This window comes from Balaenoptera borealis, assembly GCF_965194805.1.
Source record: "Balaenoptera borealis genome assembly, chromosome: 6".
In the NCBI taxonomy this organism is placed as follows: domain Eukaryota; kingdom Metazoa; phylum Chordata; class Mammalia; order Artiodactyla; family Balaenopteridae; genus Balaenoptera; species Balaenoptera borealis.
In genome coordinates, this window is record NC_138863.1 from 63,046,698 (window position 1) to 63,073,606 (window position 26,909).

Consider the following 26,909-nt stretch of genomic DNA (forward strand, 5'->3'; position numbering starts at 1 on the left):
TAATTTTGTTTTCAAGTTTTTAAAATAGCATGTAGTTTGATTTTGTTTCATGACTCAACCTGAAAGTCTTTGACTTTTAGGAGACAAAATAACCTAGCCTTAACATTATAAAGATGTTGAAATCGGTTAAAAAGAGATTTTTATATGTACAACATATAATATATATTGCTTAATTATATATAGAAAATACCCATTGTTAGTGAAGGTATATGCTTTGCATTGTTAAATGTGAAGGAACTGCTGTATGCTTCTGGTGGTACAATACGTATCCAGAACTATAAAAATGTCCTTGGACCCAATAATTTTGCTTCTAAGATTTATCCTAAGAAAGTAATCTGAGATACATGTAAAGATTCTTGGGCTTCCCTAGTGGTGCAGTGGATAAGAATCTGCCTGCCAGTGCAGGGAACATAGGTTCCATCCCTGGTCTGGGAAGATCCCACATGCCTCGGAGCAACTAAGCCCGTGCGCCACAACTACTGATCCTGTACTCTAGAGCCTGTGAGCCACAACAACTGAAGCCCACGTGCCTAGAGCCTGTGCTCCGCAACAAGAGAAGCCACCGCAATGAGAAGCCCGCACAGTGCAACACAGAGTAGCCCCCACTCTCCACAACTAGAGAAAGCCTGCGTGTAGCAATGAAGACCCAAAGCAGCCAAAAATAAATAAATAAATCAATTAATTAAAAAAAAAAGATTCTTGTACATGGTTATTCATCCCAACATTGTTTATAATATTGAAAAACTAAGATCCTAGTAAGTTGGTGAATGTTTAAATGATAATTTATTCACGTAATTAATAGTATACAACCACTAAAAATTATGTTTTGAAGAATATGTAATGATATGGGCAAATGTCCACAATATAATGTTAACTTACTGAAAAAGGCAGGATATAAAAATGTAAAAAAAATATGTATATGTCTTTAAGTATGTAGAAAAATAACTGGGAAGAAATGCTCCAAGTTAATGATGGTGGGTATTTATGAGTAGCAGAGTTATAAAAGGATGAGAAGGGCATGGGATAAAGTATAGGGGTTTATTAGATTGTACCAAGAAATCAGAATACTGAAATGAGACCAGACCAGAAATAAGGACTGATTGTGTAAGAATATAATAACTTGAGGTTTACTTTTGCATTATAATCCTTATTGCATGTATGTTTTTAATAATTTTAAAATGTTTCTGTATGGAAAATTACTTTCTCTTGATTTTATTGAGGTTTGGTTTTGAGGCCCATGACCCGCTAGTTGAAGCACTAGTTACAGAAGCATGGAGAAGACTGGAAAGGCAAGTACTCTGGGTGTTTCAGCTAAGGTCAGGGTTATCCTTTTCAGGGTTAGCACAGTGAAATCTTATAGGGAAAGAATGGGGAGCTGCTGCCTAACTATCAAGCTTCATTGAAAAAAATGTATTTAAATTCAGTTTACTTCGAGGGCTTTTTGATCGTGTGAAGTGTGTTAGTCAATCCTAGGGCAGAAGAATAATCTTAGTCCTGTCATGAGCAATTATCCAAGGTATCCCACAGTATACCTCCCGCAGTATCCAAGGACAATTGGTTCTGTCATCCCCTCAGATACCAAAATCCATGGATGCTCAAGTCCCTTATATAAAATGATGTAGTATTGGCATAAAACCTACAGACATCCTCCCATCTACTTTAAATCATGTCTTGATTAATTACAATACCTAATACAATGGAAATGCTACGTAAATGGTTGCTCAGCATGCAGCACATTCAAGTTGTGCTCTTTGGAGCTTTCTGGAATTTGTTTTTTAACTGAATATTTTCGATTCGCTGTTGCTTGACTCCGTGGATTTGGAACCCTTGGCTATGGAGGGCCGACTCAGTAGAGTCTTTAGGGGTTAAATTTGGTCATTGTTGGTAATAGCTCAAAACTTTTTTCTTCAAAGCAGCATTAAATGGTATGTGTATTACGCATCTTGAACAAATCAGTTGTAGAATAGGTGCTTTTTTCTTTTTGGTTTTACTATCTACTACTTAAACAATTAAATTACAAATATACAATTATACTTCCCAGTGAATCAGACATTTCTTTTTAATTTTTCTTAATTTCACAATAGCTCAGGTGATAATGACTTTGTTCTATGTGGTGTTTTTTTAATTTGTAGCAATACTTTTATTTTTTCTATAATACTAAGTAATAAAAATTTTTTAAACCCTAATTTGTATTCCATGTGTAGAATTTCTAGTAGAGTCATAGAATAAGTGTTATTTTCTGATTTTTTTATAGTCATGGTGGCCTATGATGTTAAATTTTTGTTACTGCAGTAACTTAATTAAACGATTTTGCTATAATATCTATGAATTTGTTATATAAATATAATTTGTAATGATTCAAATAGGATAGATTATTATGAATTAACACTATATGGTGGATCATAGCAAGAATAATTAGCATACATTTGAAATTCAAATTAAAAACCCTCTGTATTATGGAAGATTTTAAACATTTACGAAAGTAGAGAAATTAGTATAATGAACTCCTATGTACGCATCATCCAGTGTCAACGATTACCAACATATAGCAGTCTTGTTTTGTCTAGATCACCTCCAGTTCCCTCCCTACCCTTCAGTATAGTTTAAATTGTGGTATCATTTCATCAGTAAATACCTTAGTATATATTTCTGATAGACAAAAAGCACTCTTTAAAAAATATATATAATCACCATGCCATTTTTATACCTACGAAAATGAATAATTATTCCTTAAATTCCCTAATAACTGAGTTCAAATTTCCTTGATTGCTCTATAAAGGTCTTTTTATAAGGCAGTTTGTTTAAATAAGTATCCAAACAAGGTTTACTGATTACATTTAGTCAAGTTTTTCTCTGCCTTTTTTGGTAAGTACTCATTTTATTAAAGAATATCATTTAAAATTATACCAATCATAAGTATACATCTTGATGAATTTTCACATACTGAAAATACACTTATACTTCTGTGTAATAGCACCAAGATCAAGACAGAGAATATCACTAGTTTCCCAGAAGTGTCTTTCATGCTCTCTTCCAATCACTCCCTACCTTCCCGCCCCAAGAGTGACCACTGTCTTGGCTTCTACCACCATAAATTAGTTTTGCTTTTATAAAAATGAAATCCTGGGAATTCCCTGGTGGTCCAGTGGTTAGGACTCGGCACTCTCAACTGCCATGGCCTGGGTTCAATCCCTGGTTGGGGAACTAAGATCCTACAAGCCGTGCAGCGTGGCCCAAAAAAAAAAGAAAAAAGCAAGAAATCATATAGTAAGAACTCTTAAACCTAGTTTATTTCACTCAATATGTTTTAAAGATTCTTCCATGATATTGCACTATTTGTTCTTTTTTTATTGCTGTATAGTATTCTAGGAATATGTGCAATTTATGCACTGTACTCTTGATGGACATTGAGATTGTTGCTATTTAGCATTTAGTTTTTTTCTGTTACATATTATGCTGCTGTGCAATTCCTTATGCTTGTCTTTTAGTGAATTCAAAGTCTTTAAAAATCTGTAACAATTCTCCTTCCTGCTCTTGTCTTGCCATTTACTTGTTGAAGAAATCGGGTCATTTTTCCTATAGAAAAATTCTGAAGTTTTTCAAGCATGATTGTAGTAGAGGTTGTTTTATTTGTTAATATACAACCTTGAGTTGAAATTGTTCTGTCCTCAAAAAATTAATAAGTAAATGATTCAAACAATTTCAAGTGTTTTTTTTCCCTTTTTAAAATCTTCAAGTAGAATTTGGCTTTTTAACTCTTAGCCTGGGTTACTTTTATAATAATAATCAACATTTTAGAAAAATTCATTTTATAGTAGTAATATATTAGTATTTTTATTGCTTTTTATTTTATAACTGTGTATTATGTTTTAAGTGAAAATAAATAATAATGATCCCCTTTGTATATTTACTTTAATAGGTTTGATATTAATGTGCTGTCAAAATTTTCCTCTTGCCTGGCAGATCAACATTTATGTTTTAGTCCATTAATGGGAAAAATAGCTGATATTGTAAATAGGAACTTGGAAACCATACAGGACTTAAGGTAAATGTATTTAGGGGCTTTGTGTCATGGTGGAAAGATTCTGGGCTTTGAATGCACACACACTTAGACTTGCTAGTTCCTAACTATGTGACTTTAATCTCTTGGAAGTTCACTGTCCTCATCTATACAACAGGTATAGTAGTATCTACTGTGCACTGTTGCTGTGGGAATTAGAGATGAAATATGTAAAGTATAACACAATGTTGTCGAGATTTGTGATTTTTCCTTACTTGCAAGCTAACATGTTTGCCTGCCATCCTTATGAGCTCATTTAACCTTAATTACCTCCTGGAAGGCCCTACCTCTAAATATAGTCATATTGCCAGCTAGGGCTTTAACATATAAATTTGGAGGGGGGGGAACCATATTTCAGTCTATAGCATACACCAGTGTTCATAGCAGCATTAGTCACAATAGCCAAAGGGTGGAAACAACCTTAATGTCCATCAGCAAATGATTCGGCAATCAAAATTTGGTATATACCCACAATGGAATATCATTCAGCCTTAAAAAGGAAGGAAATTCTGATATATGTTACCACATGGATGAACCCTGAAGACATTATGCTAAGTGAAACAAGCTATACACAAAAGTACAAGTATTGTATGATTTCACTTTATATGAGGTACCTAGAGTAGTCAAATTCATAGGAACAAAGTAGAATGGTTGTTTCCAGGGGTTGGGGGAGGGGAGAATGGGGAATTACTGTTTAATCGGTAAGGAGTTTTAGTTTGAGAAGATGAAAAAGTCCTGCAGACGGATGGTGGTGTTGTTGTACATCAGTGTGAATGTACTTAATACAACTGAACTGTACACTTAAAAATGTTTAAAATGGTAAATTTTACCTTATATATATTTTCACACATACATGAAAGTAGCTTATAAAAGCAGAGACAATAAAAATCACTGTAAAGTAAATTTTTTTAACTTTAAAAAATTATTATTGACCCATTTGAGAATCTAATGAAATCTTTGGACATTTCCCCACTCCAAACTGCAATTACAAATATATATACAATTAAAAAAAATCGTATCCAAAGGGTTCATGATTAAACTAAATAGCAATGCTAGTTTACTAATTAATGTTAATTGGTACTAACATTAAACATTTTGATTAGAGAAGCCAAAGTATTGTACAGCTGAGTTTTTAAAAAATAATTTGTTTAATTGAAAAGATTGAAGAAATTTTGAATTACAAAAAAATGCAAACAGTACCCCTATCCTAATGGTTGAGATAGTTTTAGATTTATATTTTCATGTCTTTTGTAGATTGTTTTATAATTAGTATCCCCACGTGTTTATTATATATCTTACATTTTGCATTCTTTATTCATTATTAGGTATATTCTTATATTTAGAGTTTTTTGATTTTTGTATCATGTAAGAACTGTCTTTTGAAAGCAGAGACCTCACCTTTGTAATTTTGGTGTCTTCCACAGTGCCTAGAAGATTGATTTATGTTTCTTAAGAGTGTTTATTGAGTGAAGAAATATTCACGTTCAATATTGTCCTACTGTTATATATTAATATTAATGTAGCCTGAAACATTAAAAAATATGAAATCATTCATTAGGAAGAAGTAGTTAGCCAAGATTTTTACTAGTAAATTACAGATACGCAGAGAAAGGAGTAACAAAGCAAAGTCTACTTCCAAAAATATAGGATGAGACTTTCCATGTTGCATTCAATGGGCTGTTGGCCCAGAGTGATTTCTGAGTAAATTTCACTAAAATATTTTCCTTCAAAGCATTTATCTATAGAATGAGATATTATACACACTAAAAAAATATTATTTCAATTCTTTTTTGTCTAAAGGGGTTTGATTACTGGGAGATCAGAGTTCAAGTCCCATTAGTATTTAAAAGAAAAATTTTGTTGTATAAAACCTATAATATTTTTATCAGTTCCTTTCCGTTTTTAAGCATTTAGTCTTAGAATTGCTCATTTTTCTTAGATAATGTAAAAATCTTTGCATCTTCTTCCTTTTTCAGGTGCTTGTCTGTTTTAATGGTCAGCATATCTTCTTTAATATCACAGCGTTTTCAAGAGCAATTAGTGAACAAAACAGAGCAACTTTTTGACACCATAGATTCTTCCCAGGTCAACATTGCAAGAAGAATAGTACAGTTTCTTCGAAATATTAAATATGGTTATTACCCACTATTGGAAAGGTGCAATAAAGTGTTTTTGAGCAATGTGAACCACCTTGATTTGGACTCCATCAGTAAAATACTTAGTCTATACCACTCTCTACAGTTTCATAGTTTTGAATTTATTTTAATGACCAAGAAGAGGCTAACAGAAATGATTCCTCTGTTTGACTACCCTGCTAGCTTTGTAAAATTGTTTGTAACATTGGGACCTGTGGCAGGACCTGAAGAAGAGAAACGGTAAGTTCAGCTAAAAATACTTTACTTTTCTTGTTGAGAATATATAGAGGCTTCAAGGTTAGATCTTGCAGTTCTGGAAGTCAGAAAAGTCACTCCACTCAACTGTAGAAGGGAGAATTATCTCTTGTGCTCTGCTCCTTGATTGTTTCTCTGATTATTCTAATTTACATCTCAAACTCTTTGTCTCCTACTGCTTTGTATAGGGGCCAATAATCCCGTGGTGGCCAACACAGCAATGGATGTGGGAGAACATCATTTAAGTGCTATTATTCTCCCTTCTTAGGCCAGGTGACTGGCTTTACACAGAGAGATAAGACTCTCCCACCCGCAGTACAGAGTGTGGAATATTCGGAATTATAGTAGTCCTAACGATGGACCATTTTATGCTTTGGTGTCTTCACATTCATCATCAGAAGCATTTATTATGCACATTGGTATATGTTCCCAGTGTCAGGTTTGAGTGATTTTGGTCTGATTCCTATCTTTTAAGAATTTACAGTTTTGCCAGATTTTTTTTTTTTTAACATCTTTATTGGAGTATAATTGCTTTACAATGGTGTGTTAGTTTCTGCTTTATAACAAAGTGAATCAGCTATGCATATACGTATATCCCTATATCTCCTCCCTCTTGCGTCTCCCTCCCATCCTCCCTACAGCACCCCTCTAGGTGGACACAAAGCAACGAGCTGATCTCCCTGTGCTATGCAGCTGCTTCCCACTAGCTATCTATTTTACATTTGGTAGTGTATATATGTCCATGCCACTCTCTCACTTCCTCCCAACTTACCCTTCCCCCCGCCATGTCCTCAAGTCCATTCTCTATGTCTGTTTTGCCAGATTTGATGTAGATAGAAATATTTGGGCTATAAAGATGAGCAAATATTAAATTAATACATGATTACTAGATATGAGCAAACAAATAAGTGTGATTAGTAGATTCAGTTAAGCAGGGGTTCCAGGAGTTACATAATAGAGGTATCTGCCTCATTTCTGTTAGCAAAGACTTCATGGAGAGTTTTATTTTTAAGAGTCCTTTGAATTATATGAAGAAATTTAAGGGTACATTTTAAGAGACTGTATCAACATGGAAACAAGATGATTATTAAAAAACTTTTATTGGAATCTTTCTCTTTTTTTGTCACCATGTACTGTTAAAATCTTTTATGCCAAGGCAGTACAAAAGTTGAATTTAATTGAGTCCCTGCCTTCAGGGAGTTTTTATTCCACTTGAGAGGACAGAAATACATAATTGAAATATGTAAATAGCATGACACTTCAACATAGTTTATGAGTAACTACTAAAATTAGTGATATAGATAGTAACTGCTGTGGACAGACAGAAGAGTGAGAAAAATGTGGACTAAAATGGTTGGGAAAAGCTATGGGGAGAAGCTGGGTTTGAAATGTTTGATAAGGTTGGTGAAAAGGATGGTGTGGAACTATGTAGGATGAATAGAAAATTAGTTTATCTTGCTTTCTTTAGATTTCAGTTTTAGGCTTGCCTTCTAAATTATTCTAAAAGGCACACTTATATACTTTTATTACTGGATTACTTTGGATGGTTTCAAAATGGACCATCTTTGTAAATTTTCAGTTTATAATGTTACAGTAAGTAGTTAGTATATAAGATTTCTGTTAATATGTAGGTATATTGACTTCCTGGTCAGATCTTATTCAGTTTTTAAAAATTGGGGTAGAGTTGGAATATCAATTGTTAGTTAGTTCCTTAGCTCTCTAGCTAAGGGTTACAAGGTTTACAATGTTAGAATTATTAATTAACCAATTAATTTTAAAACATTTTATATTTTTTAAGAGATAGTTTAGGATTATACTGAGGCCTTAATTACTTTGAAGAAAACAATGTATTTTTCTTTATTTAATAGTGTTTTGTATTATCCCCAGTTATGTGGGGAGAAAAATTAGAATTATATATTGAATTCAGTTTTTGTTTCTATTATTTCTTTTCTGTTTCTTAAGTTCTAAGAACTTATTTTTAAAAAAATTTTATAAGCTAATCATCAGTTTTTCAACATAAAAATATTTTTCTTTGCTTCTAGACTTAAGTCAACTATATTATTGATGTCAGAGGAGTTGACTAGCCATCAAGCTCTGGCAGTGATGGGAGCAATGGAAGAGATGGAAAGCAGAAATTCACGTCTGATTAAAAAGTAATCTTTTCTGAAATTCATGGTGTTAAGTTTAGTTGACATTCATAAGTTGCTATTTTTTTTTTTTTTTGAGAAAAAAACTTATGTTTTTTTCCTGTAATCTTGGTTTTGAAGAAATAAGGAATTAACATTTAAGTCATTGTTTATTTTCTAAATAATTTATTTTTCAAAATAGAGATTTTTAAATAGTTTACAGCATATTTCATTTCATTTGCTGCTGTTGTCATTCTCAAGCAGAGGATATCATCTAGGAAAGTGGAGAGCATAGAGCAGAACTGACTTTTTAAAAGGACAGTTTTTGCAGAACAGTTAACATCTATATGAACCTGAATTGTTTCACACTACAGTTGTTACCTTGAAATCATACTGCCATATATTGCCTTTTTTGTTAACTTGAGATTTAAGAAGAAACAAAAATACGTGGTTCAGATTGTGTATACTTATCTTTTCATTATCATAATATAATATATTCCTTTAGAAGATATTCCTTCTGCCCTAATTCTTCCAACTTATTGTCTCTTCGCATTTCCCATTGCTTTTAAGCATCTCCATTAGAGGACCAGTGGATTTAAGGAAGAAAATTAAATCAGTTTTACATTTCTGTCATCATCCTGAGACAGTTCTTCAAGAACAGAAAACCTTGTGTCATTCATTGCTGTTTCTCCAGCGCAGAGCATGTCTGGCATGAGACAGCTCCTCAGTAAAAGTTTAATAAAAGTACATGAATGAACTGCTTATAATACATGTTTTATCATTCTTTTTAGAATTGCTTCAATTCTGCATAAACATTTGGATAACTATAAACCAGTAGAGTTATTGAGGATAACTCAAGCATCGATTTTGCTACATTTTCAAAGTAAAGAGCTTTTTGTGAAACTCAGAGAATTGCTGCTTAGGTAAGATTAAAATAGATGTGTTTAAGTCTTTCACTGTTGTTTTTTTTTATTTCTTTATTTCACTGTTTGTTTTCTTTAATGATGTATAGAGTTGTTGGAAGTTTTGAAAGCAGAAATGGGTAGGTTATTAAAAATGTTAAAGACACTCATCTCCCCGCCATGCCCATTTTGCCAGTGCTTGTGCTTGATATATTTTGAAATGGAAATGAGGTCGGTAGGGTGATGAGTTCCCTAGGATGTGAATACACAAAGCCAAGCCATTCTCCTTTCCTGCTGGAATGGAATAACGATGAAAAGATTGGAGCTGCTGAAGAAGGCAAAACTCCATTTGGGAGTGCTCACATTTGGGGGCCTTTAGTCTGCTTAGTTGCCTGTTTTAAAGCATATTAAAATTTTAAATTTGAAACTTTAAAAATAAAATATGTGGGGGTAATGTTAGTGAAAAACTGTTTTCATACAGATTTTCCCTTTATAATTTAAAAATTTCTGCATTTCTATGGATATAGCATTCATATTTCAACTAAGAAGTTATTCAGTTTTCCATTGACTTTGCATTATGCTAAAATGGAGTTTTCCATTAAAAATTTTTATTTTAAGGATCAGAATAATGAATGAAATTAAAAGCAGATTAACCTTTTTCCCATCCATTTTTCCATACTAGTTTGATTTCTTACTGTGATTTTTGAAAGACCAGGCATGGGACTCTATGCGGTAATCAAAAGAGTGGCATATAATTGAAAATGATTTTTACTATAATAAGGTGATATCCATTATGGTTAAGATTTGAACTGAAGAATAAGAGGTAGCACTTTATCAGATGATAATTTTGCATGTTAGATATGTTATAAGAAGATTCACTGTTTTCTTAAATAACTTTCTTCTTATCAAGGTGATTAAATACAGGATTATTGTGTCTTCACCCTTTCCATATTTAACATCAACTTCCACAAAGCCTCTATTAAGAATTTTATGTTCTAAATTAGATATCATAAACTGGCCCAGCAACATTATTTATTTGGTCAGCATGATCTTTTTTAAAAGATTAAATTACACAATACTGTTTGCCTACAGGTATGCTAACAGAAAAATAACATAGGAGTGGGAACATCACAGGTGATTTCACTTTACATGTAATGTTTTAATTTACTTTATTAAAAAACTTGAAGCAAATATGACAGTGTTGAAGTTTAGTAATTCTTTTTTTTTTAAAGCAGAAGTTTTTTTTAAAAAAAAATTACTATTTATTTATTTGGTTAGTTTTGACTGCGTTGGAACTTCATTGATGCGCGCGGGCTTTCTCTAGTTGCAGTAAGTGGGGGCTTCTCATTGCCGTGGCTTCTTTTGTTGCAGAGCACAGGCTCTAGGTGCGCGGGCTTCAGTAGTTGTGGCATGCAGGCTCAGTAGTTGTGGCTCACGGGCTCTAGAGCACAGGCTCAGTAGTTGTGGCGCATCGGCTTAGTTGCTCCGTGGCATGTGGGATCTTCCTGGACCAGGGATTGAACCCGTGTCCCCTGCATTGGCAGGTGGATTTATGAGGTTTACCCATGTTTTTGCTGTATACTCTAGTAAGAATGTAACAATTTTTTTTTTAGTCTGTTCTAATGTTGACAGATGTTTATTTCCCACTTTTTGGCTATTATAAATATTCTTGTTATGATACGTATCCTCACATGTATCTCTTAGTGAACATGTGTATGCATTTCTGTGGATATTTACCAAGGAGTATGATTGTTGGTTTGTAGGTTATACATATGTTCATCTTCAGTAGATTCTGCTAAACAGTTTTCTATTTTTTTTTCTTTTCTTTTTTTAACAGTTCTCCGACTAGGGGTTGAACCCGGGCCATGGTAGTGAAAGCCCGGAATCCTAACCACTAGTCCACCAGGGAACTCTAAATAGTTTTCTAAAGTGGCTGTGCCAGTTTATACTACCACTAGCAAAATGTGAGCATTCCTGTTACTCCATATCCTCACCAACACTTGGTATTTTTTTATTTTCTAATTTTAGCCCTGCTGGTGGATTTTTGGTAGTATTATAAACACAATTGCATATGTAAGTTTTGGAATTTGAGGAACCACCATAAGGAAAAACATCAATGGAGGTTGGCAAGTTTGTGTCTGTTGGGGGTTTATCTTCAGACAAGTATCACAAGATTGGCAAATACTGAGAGTTCCTATCCCTTGGGTCAATTCTGCAAACAGATGTAGCTCTTGGGGACTTTCTTTTCTTTATATAAAATAGTATATTAATTTTTTGTGGTTATAAGAATAAAATAGTCATTTAGTACTTATTGAGTACCTACTTTGTGTCAGGCAATGGGCCAAATATTATATGAAAATCATTTTGAGATCCTTTTGTACTTCATAAGCATGATGATTGGGCGTTCACACTGTTGCGTGAGATGTGCCTCCCTCAAACCTGTTATGATGTCAACATGTGACCCATTTGATGTGAAAAAAAAATCATTTTGAAAACAAAAAAAAATATAAAGAAGAAAATAAAAATCATTTGTAAGCCCTTTCATCTACGGTCAACAGTTGGGTTTATTTCCTCGTGGTATATACTTACATTTTATATCTGTATCTATATCTATATGCTTTCTTTTTCCATAGTTGAGAGTCATGAACGTGCAGCTTTGTATTCTTCCTTCTCCAACCCCCGCACTTAACCTTAACAGCATTTTCCTACATCATTTAAAACTATGTGTAAATGTTTTTAGTGATTGGATATTACCCATCATATGATTGTACCATAATTCTCTTAACTATTCCCCCTCATTGGGTATGTAGACTGTTTTCAAATTTTAGCCACATAAAAAATATGATGAATAACCTAACATAAATCTTTGCCTGCATTTTAGATTATTTTCTTAGGCTAGTTTACTAGACAGAGATTGATCATGTCAAATGATATAATTACTTTTAAAGTTCTCAAGCTATACTACTAAATTACTTTCCAGAAAGTTTGCACCAACTTTTTAAGTTTACTGTTAGTGAATGAGAAAGCCTGTATCAATGCACCCCTGCTAGCATTGAACATTATCATTATTTTAGTATGCTAACTTAATATTTTTAAAAGTAACTCAGTTTTGTTTTAATTTATATTTGATTATCTCTTCCAACACTTCTAACCCTAAAGATTCTTTAAAAGCTCCCAGTTTTTAATTTGTGTTTTAACAACTGCTGTCCTGGTGGTAGGGCTTTTACCAGAGGGATTTGGGAAAGGAGGAGTAGAGAATGGGGTCAATTGTATGCGCTGTTATCCTGGTTTTGTTTTTTTAAAGTTGGGCTTCTTATGTAGCAGAAGAAAGAAGGGAATCACTATTACTGAGTGGTCACTCTTTGCCTGTTCTAGGTCATACCAGCTCCTGACAGGTCACATCAGAAATTCAGTCCAAGTTCCATCTCCAACTGCAGCACTGCAGACATTGTTCTGACACTGACATTTTGTTTGTCAGGGACTGTGGTTTTATTTTTGCATAAAAAACTGGGGCTGTGCTTTAGAACATCTTAAGGCTTCCCTTAGTAATCCTTTAAGAAGCTGTCATCTTTGAATTTACCCAACCCTTATTAAATTAACTTATATTTTAAGCCTATCACACCTATTAATTGTAATAATAATTATATATTCATATTTTAATACTTATATGTGTATCGGGTTTTTTGCTGATGTATTAATTTTGTTCTTTTCATTTTTCCCTCTTTCTTTATAGTTATTTGAAAGTCAGTGTCATACCTAGTGAGATTTCCCTCCTGGTTTGTGCTCTTTCGATGCTTCCTTCTCCTCACTTAGACGAAGCGAGGATATCTCAAATTGAAGCAGTTTTACCACAGTGTGACCTAAATGACCTGAATAGTTTTGCCACATCTGTTTTAAGATGTATTCAGTATGATCACATGTATCGGAATAATATTCCTGGGAAACAGTTGAAACTACTTCAAAAATTAGATCACTACGGTCGTCAGAGACTACAAAAATGCAGCAGTTTGAATCTGTTATGGGAAGAAGTTAAATCTTTAAAAGGAGACTGGTTTGCTGATTCACTTCTTGAAGAAACTGTTGTTACCTTACAGCGTTTGATGGATGAAATTAATTACATAAATGTTGCAGGGATTGCATCTTTTATTTCTAGAACTAACTACCTCAGTACTTCGCTACTTGATAGGATAGCCTCAGTGGTCCTTCAGCAGATTGAAAAGGTGAAATTGAAATGTTTGTTACACATTAGTTTTATATAGTTGTCAACTTCTAGAAGCATAAATGTTTATCATAAGTACTTTGAGAACTTGATTGGAATTTGAAGTTTAAAAATTAAGCTCTAGTGGGAATTCCCTGGTGGTCCAGTGGTTAGGACTCTGCACTTTCACTGCTGAGGGCCTGGGTTCAATCCCTGGTCAGGGAACTAAGATCCCATAAGCCGCGGGGCGTGGCCAAAAAAAAAAAATTAAGCTCTAGTTTCTGGTTCAGCAGTTTGTCGTTCCTCCCCTTAAAACCCGTTCCTCCAGCAGTGCAGATTTGGGGAGATCAGCTGTCATCTTTTGGTTTATTACAAATATTGTTAAGATCAGCAGTCAAAACTCATTGACTAGAAGGAAATTCTTAAAATAATAATAGTTGTATAAGGATAAAGAAGATGAATGATTTTTGTTTTCTTTTTCTTGTTTTCTATAATCCTGTGATAGTTACTTTTACTATTTAAAAACTATTCAAAAGAGTGAGGTAAGCGTGAAAACTGAGAAAATTATAAGATCTCCACTGACTTCAATATTCTTGAATTGTCAGTGTGTCTTACACATTTATTTCTGGAACTCGTAAAATGCTGCTTTTTGGATTATGTGAGAAGACAATCACTTACAAAATCTATTATATAGATCAGGATATGGCTTTTACTTAGAAGACATTATTTCTAATAAGTGAAAATAAAAGTCTATAGTGCCTGCCAGTTATTAAGTATTGGATGAATGAATAAAAAAGAAAAAGAAAGAAAGAAAAATGAATTATGATTATTATTATAAACTAAGAAACTTCCTTAATTACATTATATTATGAGTCTATAAAATGTGCTGGTATCATGGAAATTAGTGACAGTATTTTCTCGTCATTTTAATGACTAAGGAATTCTGGAACAGGATTTTACACCGAACAAAATCAATCTGTAGCTTATCTGATTTATTTTTTCTGCATTAATATTTAGAGTTACTAGAAATTAGTGGTGGAATTAAATAAATTATAACAAGGTAGAAAACTTAATAAACAGAATGATACATGTGTCATTTAACTGTGGGCACGTTCATTTAACTATAGGCATGTTAGATAAAGACTTCTGCTTAAGATAATAATTAGGCTAAATTTTGTTTTGTTTTGCTGAAGTTGAAGCAATAACTTTTTTGTTCTATTTTTACAGATTCATCCTTTTGCAATCCTTGCTATTATTCTTCCATTCAGCGCCCTGAACTATGATCCACCTCAAAGGGATGAATTTTTCGGAACTTGCCTTCAACGCCTTAATTCTTACTTAAGTAGGTATATCGTTTGGTACTACATTGATGAGGAGGTTGGAGGATACTGTTGCTGCTACTCTAAGACATATTCCTTTTTTAAAGGATAGTGATAATAGCCATGAGTTTTATACCTTAAAAAAATATTTTGGATCCATTTTTTAAACTTTTTTATTATGAAAAATGTCAAACTTACATTAAAAAGTGAAAGAATTGAACAAGTAGCACCTATAAACTCACTGGGTAGATTCAGTGGTTCACATTTTATCATATTTGCTTTACTGTTTGTTTCTCTTGCTCTCTTGTTTTTTTTTTCTAAGCCATTTCAAAGTAAGTTGTAGGCACTGTGACTCTTTACCCCTAATTGCTTAGGCATACACCTCCTAAGAATAATGATCTCCTAAATCACCACAATACTGTTATCACACCTAAGAATATTAATAGTCCCCTAATACCTAATACACAATCCATTTTTAAATCTCTCACATTCTCAAAGTACCTTATTTAGAGTGGTTATTTTGGACCCAGGATTCAATCAAGGTTCACTCATTCCATTAGGTTATCTCTTTGGTATCTTATGGTCTAGAATATTCTCTGGTTTTTGTTTTTTGTTGTTTGTTTTTTGCTCTGCATTGACTTAAGAGAAAGATTTTTTGTTATCTAAGTTTTCTTTTTTTTAAATAAATTTATTTTTTATTTATTTATTTTTGGCTGTGTTGTGCACTTCCATGAAGTCGTCATATGCTTAATTTTTTTTTTTTAAGGGACATTTAGTTATTTATTTATTTTTGGCTGCATTGGGTCTTCGTTGCTCCACACGGGCTTTCTCTAGTTGTGGCGAGCGGGGGCTGCTCTTAGTTGTGGTGTGCGGGCTTCTCATTGTGGTGGCTTCTCTTGTTGCGGAGCACGGGCTCTAGGTGCGGGGGCTTTAGTAGTTGCAGCATGTGGGCTCAGTAGTTGTGGCTCACGGGCTCTAGAGCGCAGGCTCAGTAGTTGTGCACGGGCTTAGTTGCTCCGTGGCATGTGGGATCTTCCCGGACCAGGGCTTGAACCCGTGTCCCCTGCACTGTCGGGCGATTCTTAACCACTGTGCCACCAGGAATGTCCCTAAGTTTTCAATATACAGTAAAATTGAAAGAACAATGTAACAAACATCTGTATACTGTATACCCACAATGTAGCTTTTGAATAATGATTAACATTTTGCCACATTTGCTGTGTGTGTGTGTGTGTGTATGATGAACCACTTGAAGTGTCAGCCCTAAATACTTCAGGTTATAAGGACATTCTTCTATGTAAGCACAATACCAGTATCACACTTAGGAAAGTGAACAAGTACCACCTTCTACCTACTCAGTCCATAATAAAAATTTCCCAATTGTCACCAAATTTTCTTTGATAATTTTTTTAAAGAAACCAACGTTGAGTTGTTATGTCACTTTCTCCTAATCTTTTTTTTTCTTGATATTTGTTTTTTGCAGTAGAGATTGGCCATTGTGGGTTGTGCCACATTCTGCATTTGTCTGAGTGCTTTCTTTTAACTTGCTCCTCCATCTCCTGTGCTCCTAGTAAACTGGAAGTTAGTTACAGATGCTTGATTAGATTCAGATTAAACATTTTCAGCAAAAAATGCCTTTATGTGGTGCTATATACCTGATATTTGTATCATTTCTGGAGACATATCACATTTGATTGTTGTCAATTTTAAAAGTTTGTTCTTTTTTTAAATAGAAAATAAATATTTCTTAAGGTCCTATGTAGATGTTTATTAATTGTCAGAAAGGTTGCTGCTCTGGTGCTGATTATTATGTGTCTCTTTAAAAAGTCTAAATAGTGTTTCAGTACCAGAAAAAAGTGGAGTAGAAATATTCCTTCCTACTGTTGGCCTTAGCAGAAGCAGTACGTGAGGGTAGCAGAGGCAGGAAATTATTTTTTTCTTTTCATTCTTTATTTTGGTCCTGAATTGTATTTCTTTCTGTTTGGCCTTAAAGAAAAAGGTTTTATGCTGCTTCTCTTCTCAGACCCACATGTCTTACTTGTCAATATAGTGTATTTTAGAAGTGAGATGTCTGGCTCAGTAGTTACTGCTTTTTCAGTCAACATTCACCAAGTACTTATTGTCAGGCAGTCTTTAGTCACTGGAGATATAGGAGAGAATAAAAACAGGTGGACTCTACCATTGTTGATTTTACTTTCTGATGGGGTGAAACTGCCATAGACAATAAACAAATACATAAGGTGAAATGGTGATAAGTATTTAAGACCACTAGAGCAGGGTGGGTGTGTAGGATGGAGGATAGTGAGGTGGGCCGGATGGAGCGAGGAGATGTCATTGACCGTGGATTGAATGAAGTGAGACACCGGTCAGGATGATGTCTCAAAAAATCTAAATGATCATCATCAAAAAATCTAGAAACAATAAATGCCAGAGAGGGTGTGGAGAAAAGGAAACCCTCCTGCACTATTGGTGGGAATGTAAATTGGTATCGCCACTATGGAGAACACTATGGAGGTTCCTTGAAAAACTAAACATAGAACTACCATTTGAACCAGGAGTCCCACTACTGGGCATATACCCTGAGAAAACCATAATTCAAAAAGAGACATGTACCCCAATGTTCATTGCAGCACTATTTACAACAGCCAGGACATGGAAGCAACCTAAATGTCCATCGACAGATGAACGGATAAAGAAGATGTGACACATATATACAATGGAATATTACTCAGCCATAAAAAGGAACGAAATTGAGTTATCTGTAGTGAGGTGGATGGACCTAGAGTCTGTCATACAGAGTGAAGTAAGTCAGAAAGAGAAAAACAAATACCGTACACTAATGCATATATATGGAATTTTAAAAAGTGGTACTGATGAACCTAGTGGCAGGGCAGGAATAAAGACACAGATGTAGAGAACGGACTGGAGGGCACGGGGGGTTAGGGGAGGCTAGGACATAGAGAGTAGCATTGACATATATACACTACCAAATGTAAAATAGATAGCTAGTGGGAAGCTGCTGCATCACGCAGGGCAATCAGCTTGGTGCTTTGTGATGACCTAGAGGGGTGGGATAGGGAGGGAGGGAGGGAAGCTCAAGAGGGAGGGGATATGGGGATACATGTATACATATGGTTGATTCACTTTGTTGTACAGCAGAAACTAACACAACATTGTAAAGCAATTATACTCTGGTAAAGATGTGAAAATAAAAAAAAAAAAGAGAGGGTGACTCATGTCCATAGGTGGGGAGGAGAATCCCAGGGTAAAGAAAAGCAAGTGCAAAAGGCCCTGAGGTGAGAACATGCTTGGTTTCTTTCGGGAGCAGCAGATTCAGTGTGGCAGGAGTGGAATGCGGGAGACTGAGTTGGTAGGAGAAGAGGTTGGAGAGACAGCCAGAGACCAGCTTCTGCAGAGCTTTTTGCTGTGCCTGGAGAGTAAGAAATTCCTATTCTGTCATCCAAGCAACAAATACTTAACTGGGAGCTTCCACGTCCAGCATAAGGTGTTAGGCTCTATATTAGGGTATGTTTCTCTAGGCTTGTAGACCTCTAGTTAGGCTGTGTGAGACCAGTATAAATATATTAATTATGTCAGTATGATGCTCATGGACTTTGCTACATTTTTGTGGGGTCTCTATGCTAGAGAGTGTCTAACCATGTCTATTTTTGTGTGTCTCTAATAGACAAAATGGGACTGATATGTATGTGTTTATTCATTTATGGGTGTATACATGTGTGGCATTCATATATACCCCCTTTTAGTAATACAACTATATATAGAAAGATGAGACTTGAAACTGAAAGATGAGACTTTGAATGTGCTCTCCTGGTTGCTCAGTTGTGTGTCAACAATCAGAAGGAAATGAAAATACATTCTTTTTTTATTTTCTTCAAATAAAGGATACAAGAGATGAGAGTTTGAGAAGTACAGCTTTGATTTTTTTTTAAGACTTACTGGGAAAATGTTTGGAAAACTCTTGGAGACCTGTATAAGCAAAATTCTAATGGAATAATACTTTTCTTTATTTTGAATAAACATTAGTTTTGGCAGATCAGTTTTGCTGGTGGAGATCATCGCTATTAACCTTGTTTGTGACTTGATATTGCTTTATTAAATAAACTCAGCAAAACATTGAAAAGATTTAACATCTTTTTTTGTCCTTTGTAAGAACATTGCTGCTAATGGTACATTTTAGAGGACCCCTTCCCTCTCATCAGAAATGTCTCTTGGGAGAGAAAGACAAATACCATATGATATCACTTATATGTGGAATCTAAAATATGATACAAATGAACTTATTGACAAAACGGAAACAGACTCACGATATAGAAAACAAACTTATGGTTACCAAAGGGGAAAGGGGGTGGGGGAGGGATAAATTAGGAGTTTAGGATTAGCAGATACAAACTATTGATACTATATATAAAGTAGATAAACAAGTTCCTACTGTATACCACAAGGAACTATATTCAATGTCCTGTAATAAACCATAATAGAAAGGAGTATGAAAAAGAGAATATATATATGTATAACTGAATCACTTTGCTGTATACCAGAAACTAACACAACATTGTAAATCAACTATACTTCAATAAAAATTAAGAAAAAAAAAAAAAAAGAAAAGAAATATCTCTTGGATGAAGCAAATCCGGTAAATAACCTCAAGCCTTATACTCTGGGACACGTACTGTGTTGCTGGCTGACAGGTAAGGGAGGAGGTACTGGGTGAGACCTGAGCTTCATATATGTCTACCGCCTGGGGGTCTGAGAGCCCTAGAGAGCAGCACAAGACCGTGGTTCAGACTCCGGAGCTGGACTCTCCAAGTTAAATCTCACCCTCCACTTGCTAACCATGTGACTTGGGGCAAGTCATTAAACTTCTGTGTGCTTCAGTACACTCAGTTTATAAAACGGAGATAATAATCATTCCTACTTTACACTGAAGTGAAGTTTAAATGAGTTAATATTTGTACAGTGCTTAGAAAGATTCTGCACACATTCTGAGCAATATTATCAGTATATAGAGACTGGGATCACTAATTTTTACATACTCTACTGACCCTTTGTTTTCAATCTTTCTCTTTTCAAGGCAATTTTAAAGACTTTTAATAGAAGTATAATAATAACACGGAAATGTGTACATATCCTTAGTATATATATAGAATGTGAATTTATACAAATTGAATCAGCCAAGGAATCATTACCCAGATCAAGAAATAGAATATTAGCATAGTACCCTTCTCCCCGGCCCTCTTTCCCATTCTTCACCCACCCGAAGGTAACCACTTTACCACTATCCGGACTTGTGATGGTATAGATTAATTTTGTCAAGGTTGTGTTTGTATTATTTTTTTAAAACCTGGTTTTACCTGAATAAAGTATATATTACGTATATGTGAAGCAGCTGTACATTTTAATTTTTTTTTAATCTTAATTTTGTTCTAGGTATATTGGATCCTCTTATGTTAGTGTTTCTTGGTTACTCTTTGGCCACACGTGAATATTTTTCAGAAGATCTACTGAAGGCAATTTTTAACATAAGATTCTTAGCCAAATTAGATTCTCAACTTGAACGTATGTATATATTTTTTAATTTAATAAATTATCACTTGTATTTTATATCCAAGTTTCAGCTCTACCTACATACTAAAGCATTTAAATGTTAATACTGGGGTTTTTTTTCTGTTTATAAAAGTATTTCCTGATTATTGTAGAAAATTTATAGGACAGTATAAAATAGAAAATAAAAGATTATTTATAATCTTACCACCAAGTGAAACTACCACTTTTAATGTTTTGGAGTATTTCTTTTCTGTCTCCTGCCCTTATGTGTATGTTTATATACCTATATATATTTTAAAACAAAATTTGAATTATACATATGTTCACTTTTGTCTGTTGCTTTTGTCATTGAACTATATTTTGAACAATTTTCCATGCCATTAAATATTTTTTGATGTCATGATTTTTTAGTCTACAGAATCTGCCATTATAAGGAAGTAATAAAATTTGTTAGCATGTAGGTTGTTTCCAATTCTTCATTACTATAAATAATGATTATTATACATGAGTCATTGCCCTCATCTTTGTTTCCTTAGGATAGATTGCTAAATGTGGAATATTAGGTCAATGAATATTCTTTAGTAGTATTTTTTTAAATGTAGTGTTTTTTTGTTTTTATTTTATTTAATTTTTTTTGACTGCTTTGGTTCTTTGTTGCTGTGCGTGGCTTTCTGTAGTTGTGATGAGCAGGGCTACTGTTTGTTGCGGTGCGCGGGCTTCTCATTGCAGTGGCTTCTCTTGTTGCGGAGCACGGGCTCTAGGCACGCGGGCTTCAGTAGTTGTGGCACGTGGGCTCAGTAGTTGTGGTTTGTGGGCTCTAGAGCGCAGGCTCAGTAGTTGTGGCGCATGGACTTAGTTGCTCTGCGGCATGTGGGATCTTCCCGGACCAGGGCTCGAACCCGTGTCCCCTTCATTGGCAGGCGGATTCTTAACCACTGTGCCACCAGAGGAGCCCCTAAAATGTAGTTTTAATATTCATAATTAGTGAAAAACATCGGTGTTTGTCCTAATAATCCCACTGAATGTAATAATTAAAAAATATAAAGTATGTGTATGCAAATGAAATGATTTTGTACGTATGAGAATACGTACGTATTTTGTACATATACGAGAATAAAAGTTACAACCATTATGGGGATAAATGAATGTGAAAAATGAATCGTCTTTGCTAAGTTCAAGCTATCAAAGTCTATTAATGTATTTTTTAAATTTCAGTTTTATGTTCATCTCTAAATATGAAGGTCCAATTTCGTCTTATGGAATTAAATAGAGCAGTCTGCTTGGAATGTCCTGAATATCAGATTCCATGGTTTCATGACCGCTTCTGTCAACAGCAGTATAAAAAAGGTTTGAGTTTTGTTTGGGTCAGAAAGTAAAGCTTAATTCTAAAGTACATTATTAGGTAGTGCACTGTTTTTATTGTTAAACCTAACCATGACACCAGAGTTCCCAAGAGTGCCATAACTTGTTTAATGGAACCATTTTGTAGATGAAATTTGTGTTGTAAGAATTTCTTAATATTTAGGACACTAAACCTCTTTTGGTAGAGAGCCAAAGAACTTGTGCTGAATTTAGTGTTATTGCAAGTGGTATTACAATACATGGAAGCTCTTGTTGGAAATATTAATCTATTTTTCAGTTTGTAGATATGGGATGATTTTCATTCAAAAGCTGATTATTTTAAGTGAACTAATTATTTTTATTTTCCTGAAGATTTTGGCAGTATGAATGGAGCACAACAGCAGATTTATAAAATGTTAGCAGAGGTACTAGGAGGAATCAGTTTTGTAAAAGCCTCTGTTCTTACACCTTATTACTACACAATAGGTAAGTCTTTGGTAGGTTATTAGCTACTTTCAGAAAGCCAAACTAAACATAATCATCTTATCAATTGGAATTTTAAAACTTTTTTTTGAATTTTTTCATTATCTTGGAAATTTTCAGGAAATTCCCTGGTGATCCAGTGGTTAGGACTCTGCACTTCCACTGAAGGGGGTACGGGTTCAATCCCTGGTCGGGGAACTAAGATTATTATATCCCAAGCCCATTGTATTGCCAACTCATATTTGTACCTCATGTTGTCAAGAGGCTTATTTTTATGTGAAAATATATATAGATCATTAAAAATAAGATTTAATTGGTAATATTTGTATATAAGGATATGGTATAATTAAGACAATACAGTAGTATGATTAAGAACTAAGGGTTGGAAGAAAACACTCATTTATATGATACATAATACATGCTTATAGAAAAACCAGAAAGGACAGATAACAAAAAGAGGAAAATCACCCATGATACAAACACTCTTTACTTTTGGTGTCTATGTTTCTCCTTCTGACTTTTTTTTTCATTTTTAATGACATTTGTTGTTTTCTTTCTAATTTTACAAGCAATACATGTTCATGTGTGCAAGCAATATGTATTTTAAAAAGTTCTGACTTTTTTAAAAACCAAAATGGCTTATTTTATAGTGTTTGTAACTTTGTTTATATGTTGTGAATATTTTTCTATGCCAAGAAATATAATTATACATTATTTTAGTGACTGCATAATATTTCATTGAATGACTATGCTGTGATTTATTAAGGTTTTTTGCTGGTATGTGCATCTTTCAAACAATGCTGTAATTTCATATAACAACAACAGTAATTGACACACTTACATATTATTATGTTACATATTAATTATGTGTTAGATATTATTATGTGTTTTATATATAATAAACTTATTATGTCCCTATAAGTTTTGCAAATTATTCTATTTTATAGATAAGGAAACTGAGGCCCAGAGACATTGTTGTTTGCCCAAGGTTATGTAGCTGGCAGATGGCAAAGCCAGGATGACCTAGGCATTCTAGCTCCAGAATTCATTTTCTTTATGAGAAAAGTATATTTCATGTTCGATAATTAACTTGAAGATGCTTCAGTGCCCCAGTTTCCGTTATATGTAAAGAATAGGTAATTAAACCTACTCTTTCTTCCTTTTCATTCATTGTTTCTTTTTTCATTTTTCTTGGTTTAAATACATTTTTATGATTGTTTTTATTATGGAAAAATGTCATACATATTCAAGAATAGAATAGTGTAATGAACCCTCATCCAGCATTAAAAATTATTAATACTCACTAACCAGAGTCCCACCTGATCCTTTTCAAGCAAATCACAGATAATATATCATTTTAGAATGTATATCTTAAAGGATATATAACCACAGTGCCATCATTTTCACCTCTACAACTATTCATAATAATTTCTTAATATTGTACAGCTTGTCAACGTTCAAGTGTCTCAATTATCTTTTATATGTTTTATTTTACTGTTTGTTGGACTTTTCCAGTTGAAACCCTGTGGTGTCATTCAACATGCTCCTGCATCCTCCATTTTTCCTGTAAACCAGTAGTTAGATCTAGAGGCTTGATTAGATTCAGGTTAGTTTGGGAGTGGCAGTGGTGATTTTTTTGGCCAGCTTTTTCATAGGCGGTATGTGCTTCTTATTGCATCTTATCAGAAGACATACAATTCTGGTTGTCCCCTTTTTATTATGTTAAGATTCATCAGTGTGTTTATATGTTGTCAGCTCATCCGTTAGGAAGCTTTCCCATCAGCTTTTCACCTACTGATTTTAGTAGCCATTAAAATTATTGTCTAAATGCATTATTCATCAAGGGTGGAAAAGTAGTGATATTCTGCATCTGTCATTCTGCATTTATTAGTTGGAATTTGTCTAAAAAGAACTTTCCTATGTCAACTGTTTAGTTACCCTATGTACAGTTCATACAGGAAAGACAGGATACATGCTTCAATCTTTGTCTTTACTAATTTTCAGATGAGTTGGTTTAGCTTCCTCCAATTGTGACCAAGAGATTTAAGGGGATTAAAATAAAACTGTAATGTGATTTGGCTTAGTGCAGTGCTAAATATAGCCCCCATGCTAAATAATAGTTTAGTAATACTTGCTGGTTGATTTTTATTCATTGATTTTCAAAGAGAGGTGATCTTGGACTAGATCATATATATAAAATAAGTTGGATAGGGACTTCCCTGGCGGTCCATTGGTTAAGACTCCGAGCTTCCACTGCAGGGGGCACGGGTTCAATCCCTGGTGGGGGAACTAAGATCCTGCATGCTGCATGGTGTGGCCAAAATAAATAAATGAAATAAGTTGGATAATTAGGGAGGTACCTCATTCTTCATGTTTGTGTGTGTGTGTGTGTCTTTGTATACACATATAAATATTTAAAATATATCTTAAAATTTTACCTATAAGAATTTACCTAATTCATATTGTTGGTTCCTGTACTTTCTTATAGATTTTGAGTGTATCTTGGATAAAAGGAAAAAACCTCTTCCGTATGGAAGCCATAATACAACTTTGGGAAAACTACCAAAAATACACTCGGAATTAAATACTCAAATAGCTGGATCAAGACTGCCACCAGGAGCTGAAAAGTACCTTTCTTAGTTTCAGATTTTGTTATCTAAGTGTTAAATTCGGCACGGTTTAATGAACTCAGCTATCAAGGATTATTTATAGTAGAATCTGCTCCTCATGTATCTCATGCATGCTACCCACATACCTTTGCTTTTCTTGTGCTTTCTGCTTTAATCTCCATCCTTCATTGTCCAAAGCCTAGCAATATCTAAAGCACTAACCTTCAAGTTGTCCTCAGTGGAAATAAATAGTGTCTTCTTCTTCTTTGGACCTCCCATGCCTCTCTACTTTTCGGATAGCACATAGCTGCTTCCTACACTGCATTACAGTTACTTACTATGTATCACATGTTCTTTGTTAGACTATAAAGTGTGTCCTTTTATTTTTGTATCCCTCACAGTGCCTTACATATGGTAGGTGCATAATAAATATGTATTGGACAAAGAAACAAATAGATGAAAGCATGCAGATACTTACTATAATTTGGTTTAATTCTAATGAATCGGACTACTTGTCATTAATTACTAATTTAAGTAGAAAAATAACTTAGTATACTCATTTATTCATTTGGCGATTTTTAGTTTATAAAGATGCACCCTTGTTCCTGAAAAGCTTATAATTATTCAGTTTCTCAATTTCAGAAGTAAATATTTATTTTCATCTTATGTAGGATTGCTTTGGAATTTTTGGATTCGAGAGCATTTTGTAGAAACATCCCTCATTTAAAAGGAAAATCTGCTATGAAAAAACGACACTTGGAAATTTTGGGCTATCGTGTAATTCAGGTATGAAATACTTATGTAATTCAGCCTTTAAAAAACCCAGAGACACTGGCTTTACATGTGTCCCCTTTTAAGGTGAAAGTTGTAGAATTACCTTTTTTTTTTTATATTAAAAAAAAAGCTATATTAAAATCTCTCTGAAATAGAACACCCTGTTTTTTTTTTAAGAACAGTAAATAAAAATAATTTTTTAAATTGTCTCTAGAAGATCTCTTGATTTTTATATTCATCTTACAATAAAGAGAGGCACTATGGAGATGGATGGAGTTACAAGAGAAAAAGGCTAGTGTATAAATATAAGAAAGGCACATGGGAAAAAATGTCCATTGTTGGTATTGTAGGAACAGGAGGATGAAAGGAGCTGTGAAGCAGAAAAGGGTCTTCCAGGTGTTGTCAAAAGAAGGCAACCTTCCAAATAGGGTTCAAAGGCTATGCTTATGTAAACTAATGTCTTAGGGTTCCTATAGCTCTTCTCAGTATTCTTAGAGGTCTTCCCTGATGTTTTTTGTTGCTGCTTTTGAGCTTTCATTCAGACTACATATTTTACAGATCCCTCATTTTGAATGGAACTCTATGGCACTATCAACAAAGAATGCTCGAATGGACTACCTGAGAGAACGGATATTTGGAGAAGGCAAATCATCATCATAGTTTTTTTTGAAAATTAGTTATCATGGTGTGTCATATTTGGACTTATTTTAATTAAGTGGCTTGATTCAATTAAAAAATAATGTAGAATTGATTTCTAGGTCAATTAATACCTATTAAAATAAACACATTTTACAATGGACTACTTTCTCTACTATCTAGTTGGGAAATTGTTTAAAATTCTTAATGTAAAAGACATGTAGCTTTTAAGAAACTTAAGTAGTTTACAGTTCATTCTTTGAGTGCATACTATGTGGCAGGAACTATATTATTTTATTTTGTTATTTTTAAATTTATTTAAATTTAAATGAGACCCATTTATTATACTCCTTAAATAGCATTTCCTAAGTTTTCTTACAGCATATAATCTTTAATATAATGCACAGGATTCTTGTTATATCTTGAAGCATGAGGAAAGGTTTTTGCTATTTTAAACATGTTTAGAAAATGCAGATGTACATATTTCATTCTCCAATTTCATTTGT

The 26,909-nt window shown here is 33.9% G+C and overlaps 1 protein-coding gene across 5 annotated transcripts in view; it reads left to right on the forward strand.

Moving 5' to 3' along the window:
* Window positions 1-26,566, forward strand: part of FASTKD1 (FAST kinase domains 1) — a 34,311-nt gene extending 7,745 nt beyond the window's left edge. For 2 of the 5 annotated variants that reach the window (XM_082396100.1, XM_082396098.1), the window contains 12 exons: window positions 3,920-4,045; window positions 6,037-6,435; window positions 8,493-8,603; window positions 9,368-9,499; window positions 13,212-13,698; window positions 14,904-15,018; window positions 20,444-20,572; window positions 21,776-21,907; window positions 22,274-22,387; window positions 24,873-25,011; window positions 25,665-25,779; window positions 26,326-26,566. In XM_082396100.1, coding sequence (XP_082252226.1) covers window positions 3,990-4,045; window positions 6,037-6,435; window positions 8,493-8,603; window positions 9,368-9,499; window positions 13,212-13,698; window positions 14,904-15,018; window positions 20,444-20,572; window positions 21,776-21,907; window positions 22,274-22,387; window positions 24,873-25,011; window positions 25,665-25,779; window positions 26,326-26,427 — 2,031 coding nt within the window. In that variant the 5' untranslated portion in view covers window positions 3,920-3,989 and the 3' untranslated portion in view covers window positions 26,428-26,566. Of the gene's footprint in view, window positions 1-1,220; window positions 1,290-3,919; window positions 4,046-6,036; window positions 6,436-8,492; window positions 8,604-9,367; window positions 9,500-13,211; window positions 13,699-14,903; window positions 15,019-20,443; window positions 20,573-21,775; window positions 21,908-22,273; window positions 22,388-24,872; window positions 25,012-25,664; window positions 25,780-26,325 lie in introns of those variants that run through there. The other 3 variants (XM_082396097.1, XM_082396101.1, XM_082396099.1) reach the window with 3 other exon arrangements.
* The last annotated feature ends 343 nt before the right edge of the window (window positions 26,567-26,909 follow it).